The sequence below is a fragment of the Trachurus japonicus genome, chromosome 4 (assembly GCF_045865225.1).
Source record: "Trachurus japonicus isolate A0001 chromosome 4, Traja_1.0".
Classification (NCBI taxonomy): domain Eukaryota; kingdom Metazoa; phylum Chordata; class Actinopteri; order Carangiformes; family Carangidae; genus Trachurus; species Trachurus japonicus.
In genome coordinates, this window is record NC_140910.1 from 3,718,174 (window position 1) to 3,727,622 (window position 9,449).

At 38.4% G+C, this 9,449-nt stretch overlaps 2 protein-coding genes across 15 annotated transcripts in view; one reads left to right on the forward strand and one right to left on the reverse strand.

Annotated features, from left to right (window-relative positions):
• Nucleotides 1-409, reverse strand: part of LOC146988283 (cyclin-dependent kinase-like 5) — a 45,380-nt gene extending 44,971 nt beyond the window's left edge. For 6 of the 7 annotated variants that reach the window (XM_085773458.1, XM_085773454.1, XM_085773457.1 and 3 more), the window contains exon 1: nt 274-409. The gene's annotated coding sequence lies outside the window, so the exon portion shown is untranslated. The remainder of the gene's footprint in view (nt 1-273) is intronic. The other variant, XM_085773452.1, reaches the window with a different exon arrangement.
• Nucleotides 410-3,749: 3,340 nt separating this feature from the next.
• Nucleotides 3,750-9,449, forward strand: part of LOC146988284 (sex comb on midleg-like protein 2) — a 22,096-nt gene continuing 16,396 nt past the window's right edge. For 3 of the 8 annotated variants that reach the window (XM_085773461.1, XM_085773464.1, XM_085773465.1), the window contains exons 1-7: nt 3,751-3,860; nt 5,339-5,447; nt 6,150-6,224; nt 6,538-6,608; nt 7,024-7,258; nt 9,178-9,266; nt 9,346-9,449. The exon at nt 9,346-9,449 is cut by the window's right edge and continues 140 nt beyond it. In XM_085773461.1, the coding sequence (XP_085629587.1) occupies nt 5,426-5,447; nt 6,150-6,224; nt 6,538-6,608; nt 7,024-7,258; nt 9,178-9,266; nt 9,346-9,449 (596 nt within the window). In that variant the 5' untranslated portion in view covers nt 3,751-3,860; nt 5,339-5,425. Of the gene's footprint in view, nt 3,861-5,309; nt 5,448-6,149; nt 6,225-6,537; nt 6,609-7,023; nt 7,259-9,177; nt 9,267-9,345 lie in introns of all 8 variants that reach the window. The other 5 variants (XM_085773468.1, XM_085773469.1, XM_085773463.1 and 2 more) reach the window with 4 other exon arrangements.

Genomic DNA, 9,449 nt, shown 5'->3' on the forward strand with positions numbered 1-9,449 from the left:
TCATCCAACTTAGTACAAATTAACCCACATTAGCCCTGACTGACTCGGGTTAGTCTCGGTCTAAATGAGCTAGGTGGGCTGTGTTGTGTTGTCGTAGTGCTCTGCCTAATTCACCAAACATACAACATCGCAAATTGGCCAAAAAAAAACAACAACAAAAAAACAACAACCGTTACGCTTGGAAACATTGTCTTTCCTGAGGAGCTCGTGCTGAAGATACTCACGTTACACCTTGAAAATTACAACTCTTATCCACAACGAGATGAAATAAACTACTCACTCAGTCAATGTTTGGTGAAAAATGATGGAAATGAGCCCATATATCCACCCACCAACGGAGATATTTTCATTGCAGCAGGCAGAGGCAGCTACAGTAACTGGATCGTGCGGTTGACAAGCTGCAAGCACATCGCCCAGGCAACAGAATGAGTAGCGCCGCGGCGGGCCAATCAGAGCCGCAGAAAAACTCTCTTTTTCCAACGCCCCCTTTGTTTTCCGCCAATCAGAGGGAAGAGCAGCTACGAGGGCGAGAAAAAACTGTGTTGCGGTCTGAGGGTGTTTGGTATGAGGTAGGATATTATTGTTCTAATTTCTCAATTACATAATTTGCAAGATCACACCCTGCTTTCATTATGATAAGATAATCTGTCGAGAGGCTATATCAAAGTACATGCAGCAGCAGTCTTGCATCTTAATTATGTTAAATACCAACAGAATTAATAAACAATGAGGAAAATATTCAAAACAGGGTGAAGTGCATTTCATCGTTCTTCAGTGGTGTCTATAGGTCGCTGTGTAAAGACATGTTGGCATCACATGATGCTATATTTTCGTACTTCTTTTATTCTAAATTGTCGTAATTTTGCATTTTGTGAAAAAAAAAAAACCAAATTTGGAGCTTGAAAATAAAAGCTTCACCCAATAAACAGATAATTTCATGTATGATAAAACTACAGGCAGTCAGTGAAAATTAAAAATGCACTGATTACAGTAGTTAATTGGCCTACTTAAATCATCAGTCAATTTTTAAAAGTCACTATAGCCTATAAAAATGTATTTTCAAATGACTGCACAGCTCAGAAAAAGGGAATATGACAAATGTTCTTTAGGTCTTTGGATTTAGGCTATAGATAACATAACTTCTGGATTAAATGTAGGCTATATAATGTGTGATACTAATCACATCTCCCACTTTATTCTGGATGGAGAATGAAAAGAAGGGCACCTGCTCTGATGATAGGATTCTGTGTGTCTGTATCTGTAACCCTCATTCAGACCACATCAAAGCTATTGACATTCAGAACAGTGGGGCATGCACAACTTTTTCCATGTGTGTTACTATGTATATAAAACAATGCTGCCCCCCACAGGACAAGCTTAAAACTGGAACAAACAATCAATCTTCATCAATTAGATGTTATTAACAGATTCATTTTCTACCCACAATTATGTTCGCTTGATGAATGATGGTATTTATTAACCTAAGATTTCTCTGGCTATCTATAATCAATAAAGACATGACCTAGGGGAGCAGTTGTTGTCTGTCTGCCTGAGGTGAAGTAAATACTCCCTGAGGAAATGTCAGAGCCTCATTAGAAGCTGATGAAGAAGACTTTGATTTCTTCACCTGGCAGCACTGGACGAGGTGATACTCACATGATGCTTCACCCTGCATAGAGATGTTAGCAAGGTTTGCAGTTAAATGACACAGTTTGGTTTAGAAACACCAGTTTAGAATAACGTATATGGTCTATATGATTATGGGCGTGTGCCATTGCTCTTCTGCAAAATTAGTAATCATTAAACAAAATCAATGTTTATTTTATATGTCAAATTACTTATTGGTTGTTCTCTGTGATTTTGATTCTGTGAGAGTGAATCAGAATCTGAATCTGAATCACATTTATTTGCCAAGTATGTGCAGACATACAAGGAATTTGACTCTGGTTTATCGTCACTCATTTGTATATCAAGATATACAGAATGAGGACAGTAATAACTGAGCAATAACACAATAACAACTAACACGTACAAGTATACAAGTATATGATAATACTATTTATATGAGTAGTATGCACAATGAAAATACTCAATACAGCTCTTTAGAGTAACTGCTAGCCTATCTGGTAAACTTCTACTGTGAGACTGGGTTGGAGTTGTACTGTCAGGATTAAAATAGAAATAATAAATAGAAACCTGACACTGAAGTCAATGAGCGAGTTCAAAGAACTTTCCCACAAATATCTGGATTATAATAATGATAATGATAATCTTAACAAAGGAGCTAAATGTTATTTGGCACATGCAGACTTTTCTTTTTCTTTTTGTCAAATAGGAATCAGAAATTTATTATAGAGATCAACAAAATTTCATTGGATAAAAACTGCTTGGGTACTCAGCTAAAAAATGTGACCTAACCATTATGAATTTCTACTTTCTAATCTAATTTCTAATTCTAATTTCTACTAAACATATATTTTGAAATATAAAGCTAAAATATACAAATTAGGTGACTTCAACTGTGAAAGCATTGCTATTTGCAGATTTCCTGTAGCCTACACTGGGGAAGGAATGAAGGAAAATGGAGGGGAAGATATACAAATGTATCTACCTAATTAACCAGCTATTATACATAGCCTATACTTTGTGTATCAGGTTACTGTTGGAGATAGAGCTATCATAATTGCAAATTTAATAACACAGAGACATAATAGTCTGTTCTTGTCACAAGTTTATGGCTGTAGGCAACAGTGAGTGTCTTCACATGTGCTGAAACCTGTTTGAGTACTAGGCGTAACAGCTTAATATATGGTAAGAACCAACTTCATAGGAAAATTGTGGGTGGGGAAAAACACAAGAGTTTGAAACCAATATGGGACAATGATTCTGAGTCAGGTTTTGATATATGGCAAATGTGATGACGCACTTGTCCTTAGAACAAGCTGGAACCACCTTACACATAGCTTTCATATTACATTTAGGCTACTGCACCAATCCTCATAGAAAGTTTAGATTTTCATAGAATTTTTAGTCAGACTATGTTTTTATTCTTATGTTGTTGCTGTTTTTTTTTTTGCTGAGTTGTCTCTCTATTCTGAATTCTCCAAATACTGAAATAAGTTTGAGAACACTTTAAAATCAATTAATCTGTATTATGCGGTTTTAACATTATATGTGTAATTACACCACAAAGTCTTGTCTATTTAGTTAAAACAATAAATATGTACAAATCATGCATTTAACTAATAAATTATGAATTAATTAATTAAATGCACTAATTATTAATTATCAACCTATATTACAGTGTTTTTCCCTTTTAATTCACTTTAAACGCTCTCCATCATTAAACATTGATATTATGGGCTGTGTGGGTTAATTCACTGGTGTGGTTTCCCCCGCACATTCCTTATTTAGATAACAGCCTTACTTCTGAGAATTTCAGCGTCTATGCCTCGGTTCAGTTTTCATGTTTTTCTCACATTTACTGACTATTGCTCAGTTTTGAACACTTTTGAACCAGACTATGAAAAAAGCCCTTGTAAAGAAAACAGAAAGTGAAGATGGATGACTAGTGTTGCTTTCTAGAACCCCACATTACAGACCGAGGCATCCAGACGCTGATTGGATGAAATGAGTAAAGTCGTGCTTGATTGGCTGTAAGCGTGAGCAACGCAGCCGTTTATTGGCTTATTAAACTACACCTACTGACTCGAGCCCGTGTCGCTGCCTCTTCTTTGCTTCTGTACAACGCTATCTTTGGCATAAATTACATGCGTGTAAGCATACACTACATTCGTGAAAAAATGGCAGCTGACGAATAGAGAAAAAGTGGATCTTCACTCGAAAAACAGACGGCACTTGTAAGTTTGTTCCTTAGAATTAATAATACAGAGTTTCAGAAGAATGTCGGGTTAAGCCCCCCGACCCTGCTTATGTGTAATTCTCTTTGATAATGTGGAAGAAACTGCTCTCACAGGGTTAACGTTAACGCTGAGGTTAGCCAACCTAGTTATTAGCCAGCAGCGGTGGCTAGCAAATCAAGCGTTCCCAGTTGTCAACATTGGGCCCTGGCTATTACCTGGAACCCTATAGTGTTAAATTTACACACCAGGTCCGATGGTAATCTCGCCATATTTAGTACAGAAATATACTTCTTTTTATTATAACCTTACATAAAAAGTGATGTATCATTTACGTTTTTATGATATTTAGCTAGCTAGACAGAACCATAAAAAATGTAACATTAAAATGCTGTTGTGAGGTGACATAACAACCCGCTAACAGTTAACGATGATGGGTAACGTAGGAGTTGGATAGAAAAAACATCGGAAAGTGTGCAAATATTTGTACACACGAGGGAAAAGATTCACCAAGTTGCGTTATATGTTGTAGGACAAAAACAAGTACCTCATCACAGAGCAACGCTAACGACAACGTAGCTCTCACGGCGGCAGCGTTAGCCCCGGTATTGTAACGTTAACGTTAGTCATCCAACATGGCTAATTTCACCGTCAACGTTAATGAGCGAGCTTGTGTTTTTACTTTAAAAGGCCGTTTGAGCTAACAACGTGGAGCTCCGTTTCCTTCGTCTTTCACCTCCACAGCCGCAGGCAGCTATTTGGTTTTCTTCGGATCCAGCTCACCACTTCATAAATGTCTCGGTGACCTATTGTGGCCCGTAAGTTACTGACCCATTAGCATTTCACTTCACATCTGGAGACGCGGAGGAGGGAATGTACGCTAACTTCAATATAGTGTCATTTGGGCTGTCCCGGTACAGTACGCAGGCCTGTCGTTACAGTGATGAACCCCACGAAAAAAAACCCACCGTGTTACAGCCATCCCGTCCCCGTGCGTGGGAGTGTCCATTACAGGAACACCAAACTTCTGAACACGAGAGAAATTCTAGTGTTTCACCTGTCAGAAAAGTCTGTTTCCCCTCCGCTTACAGCAGCTCTGCTTAACCTACCATCTGATCAAGTACATGTATTCAAACATTTAATTCAAGCAGATGTTTGTTGTCCCAGGTTACATTATACAATCTATTACACGATTGTATCATAACTGAGAGATAAATTGACAAAGGAAAGTGCTTTGTGCTTTGAATGTATATTTGCATATTAGTTCTCAACATAAGGTACGAAATGATAGACTGAATCTTGAAGATCTCTACTAGCATGGTAATTGTATTATATATAATTATAACATATTAATAACCGCAGATGTCCTCTGTATTGATCATTACAGCTCTTTTACTTTTATCAGTTCATTCAACAAATGAATATTGTTGTTTGTTTGTGTGTATGCAGCATTCAGGTCTCACCTTTGGCGTTTTTAGGATAAAACTACACAGGCACAGAGGGACACTGGGTCAACTCCCTACACCTTGATAGTCATCAGAAGAGTGTGACCACTGGTTGTCACCATGGGGAAAACTCCGCTAAAAGGTAAGAGTCCTTGACTTTGACTATGTTTGACAAAGACTGTTGTTCATGACGTTAGATATCTTGCTGGAAAAATCAAAAAAGTAGATTTAAATCAAAATTTCACCATCATTTTTTCAATTTCCTTTCTTTTTTATTCCTTACTTAGGACTCAGTGCACTCACACATGTGTTTTCACAGACCTCTGCTCAGGTTAAGTTTGTCTGACTTGGTCAGGACAGCTTGTGATTTCATAAAAATGTAAAATAAAAAGATAGTAAAATAAAGTAAAGGCATATACATAAGGACACTACCCTGAAAAACTGATCAAGAACATTAAAAGAAGATACCTGGGCGACAGTAGTGGGTGTGTATTGATTTGCTTTGACACAACAAACAGTTTCCTTTGAGCCATTGTTATTACAGTCAAAGGTTGCTGAATGCATTTTATCCATTGAATTCATGTGTGTCACCAGCCCTGTCTCCACATGCCACTGTGGTATTTATTCTTAACTGTTATTAGGATCCTTTGAAATCCATATTAATACCAGTGTCCAGACTCTTATTTAACAAGTGTAAAATCAGTGCAATATATTAGTTCATATAATGCCAATGTAATTCTTATGTTTCACGTGTGAAACGTGTTGGACACTGGTGGTTTCTCCTGTCTGAAGTGACAAGATTGGAGAACAATTCTTTAGAATTTTATTATCTGTGTTATTTCAGATCCAAAAGATGGAAAGAAAGAGAAACCAGGAAGAACAGTACCACCGACCGGTACGACACCCACAACAAATAAAGGTGAAGTTTTTGTTTATTATTTATTTATTGTAGTGTTTTACTTATCTAAGTGTATGTGTTTTCTGAGCACTGTTCTCCTACATTCCTTTACTTTAAGAAGAGCTGTGGTTTGTTTTTATGAACTATTTTAACTATTTAAATCACATTACATTGTAATAGAGAGCTGAATTTTGCTGGCTGTTTCGAGGGTTTGCAATATGTTATACAAGTTACAGATTTCCTAGTAGATCTTTGATCTTTGGAAAAATACATTAGGTTTTTATACTTAATCTCACAGTTTTTATGGACAAAGCATTTCACATTTTCTCTTCAGATGCTTTCAGCTGGGAAGAATATCTCAAAGAAACATCATCTCTACCAGCTCCACCGGGCTGTTTTCGTCAGGTACGTCCTCAGGTCATTCAATAATTCACAGACACCTTTTGCAGGAAGATGGGCCCATTCTTCCTTGTCAATGCAAATCGAAGTGATGCTATTGGTTAATAATTAAGACATAAAAAGATGATAAGGTAAAAGAATGCTTGTCTTTCTCCTTTTTCTTTTAAAATCTGCATTGCACTCTCAAAGTCCACTCAATTGTGATATTTTATCATTGTTCACAAACATTATCAAATCAGAGAGACTTTGTGTTGACCTAGCTGTTGAAGTCGTGTCATTAAGTATTGTTACGTATTTCCACTAGGATTTTTTTGAGTAGTGGTGCCCTATACTGGACCTGGTTGGAGCCTGGGGCTGATTAGATAATAATCTTCTTGCAATGTGGTACAATGACATACATGCATTGTCTCCCTGTCTGCAGGCCAGAATCCCACCATCCAATGACTTCAAAGTGGGAATGAAGCTCGAGGCCCACGATCCACGCAACTCCACTTCAGTTTGCATCGCCACGGTGATGGGTTTAACTGGAGTTCGCCTGCGTCTCCGTCTGGACGGAAGTGACAACAGCAACGACTTCTGGAGGCTGGTGGACTCCTCTGACATCCAGCCCATCGGCACCTGTGAGAAGAACGGAGACATGCTGCAGCCGCCGCTGGGTAAGACTGTCAGGGAGATGGGAGGGAAGCATGTTGTTAGTGTCTATGAAAAACATCTGAATTTCTGTCGTTCTTTTAATAAATCTGGAATAATGATAATAATACAATCAAAAATATTAAACTTAACAGAAATGTGTGTGAACGACGAACGTACAATGATTTCTTGTTTTTTAAGTATGTTTTTGGGGCATTTTTGCCTTTTAATTCAGTGTTTTTCAACCTTGGGGTTGGGACCCCATGTGGGGTCTCCTGGAATTCAAATGGGGTCGCCTGAAATGTCTAGTAATTGATTTTTATTTTTTTTTTAAAAACAAAAACAAATTATTATTCTTTTTAAATTAAAAACACCACACACAATTTTAAACAACTGTATTCTATACTTTCACTTTCTCGAATATAAATCCAGTTCAAATAAAATGCAGCATATAGAAATATCTGAGTGCATCATGTTGACAGCCTCGATCGCGTGACTGCACATGATCACAGGGTCGCCAGAAATTTGTGATGTCAAAATGGGGTCACGAGCCAAAGAGGTTGGGAACCACTGCTTTAATTGATAGGTCAGTGGAGATAGACGGGAAATGGGGAGGCAGAGAGAGGGGCAGCAAAGGGCCGCCCGAGTCAGGATTCGATACGGGGCCAGCTGAAGCAAGGACTATAGCCTCTGTATATGGGGCGCCTGCTCTACCAACTGAGCTAAACGACGACCCTGAACTTAAAATGATTAAAATAACAACAGTACATTTTTGCAACAACATAAAGCCAATAACAGTGGTGCTTAATAAATACCCCACATCTGAAATTAACTCACTCTTTTTGTGCCTCCACCTTTGGGCCAGAGGATTTCTGGGGTTCATTCATCCGTCTGTTTTTTTGGTTTTATTTGTTAGGATCCCCATTAGCTGCGCTCTAGAACGCCACTAGTCTTCCTGGGGTCCACAATTAAAACCAGTACATCTAAACATAAATCTGCAATCACAACATAAAGACAAGTCAACAAAATCTTACATTAAATCTGTACCATCACATTATCATCCACATCAAAGAACCTGTGTAAGATAACTCAGATGTACAGCAGTTAATAATTTGTTTCAACGTTAAATCTCTGTAAGGATTTTTCCTTAAACTTGGTACAAACATTTACTTGGACTCCAGGATGAACTCATGAGATTTTAGTGGTTAAAGGTCAATGTCACAGTGACCTCACAAAACAGGATGTTTTGCCTCATGAACGCAACATCTTGGGAAATTTCACCCAAATGTCAAGGTCACTGTGACCTCACACAACAAAACAAACTAAATTTCACACTCACACATAATTAAAGCAGAAGTAAGCGATCCGGTCGTTTTGGCTAACTTCTTGTCAGCAGATGGAGTTAGCAGTCCCCGCCCTCGTCATGGATCTATTGGTCCTCGTCCCTACGTCACCACATTGACGTGCATCCCTTGGCTGCACACACAGAGAGGACCGCCCCTTTATGCCGTTCTCTCTCCTCATTGGATAAAGGTTGTAGGATACAAGGAAAGTTTTCTCCTCGGCTTCCAGCAGAGCAGAGTGACTGACAGACCCGTGTTTCAGACCAAACACTCTATATAAGTGATTGCTGTCGGAAGATATAACTATTTAAGACTTATATTAACACAAACATTCCGCTTACTTCTGATTTAATATTTCATATCATCTGGACCTTAAACTAGTCTGAGTGGCAGAGGCATACACCCATGAAGCGGTAAGTTATTAAATAACAAAATGATGGTCCAGTGAAGAAAATGTCCAAACACTTCTTTGTATTTTGTGTATGTGACAAAAGTGACAATAAAGCAATCCAGAATACTAGCAATGGTGAAAACCATCAAACAGATAACATGGCGTGTTACTAACAGTACCTTTTGATTGTTCATTTGATTTTCTCCTCCAGGATTTCGGATGAACGCGTCCTCATGGCCCATGTTTCTGTTGAGAACTTTAAATGGAGCAGAGATGGCACCAGCAACAGCATTTAAAAAGGTACATGCCGCCTCAATAATGTTTGTTGTTTAAACAGAACGACAGAGTGTTACATCAAAGATGTTTAATTTATTTCCAGGAGCCCCAGAGGGCCCCGCAGAACAGCTTCAAGCCGGGCATGAAGCTGGAGGCCGTGGACAAAAAGAATCCGTACCTCATCTGCCCCGCCACCATCGGGGAGGT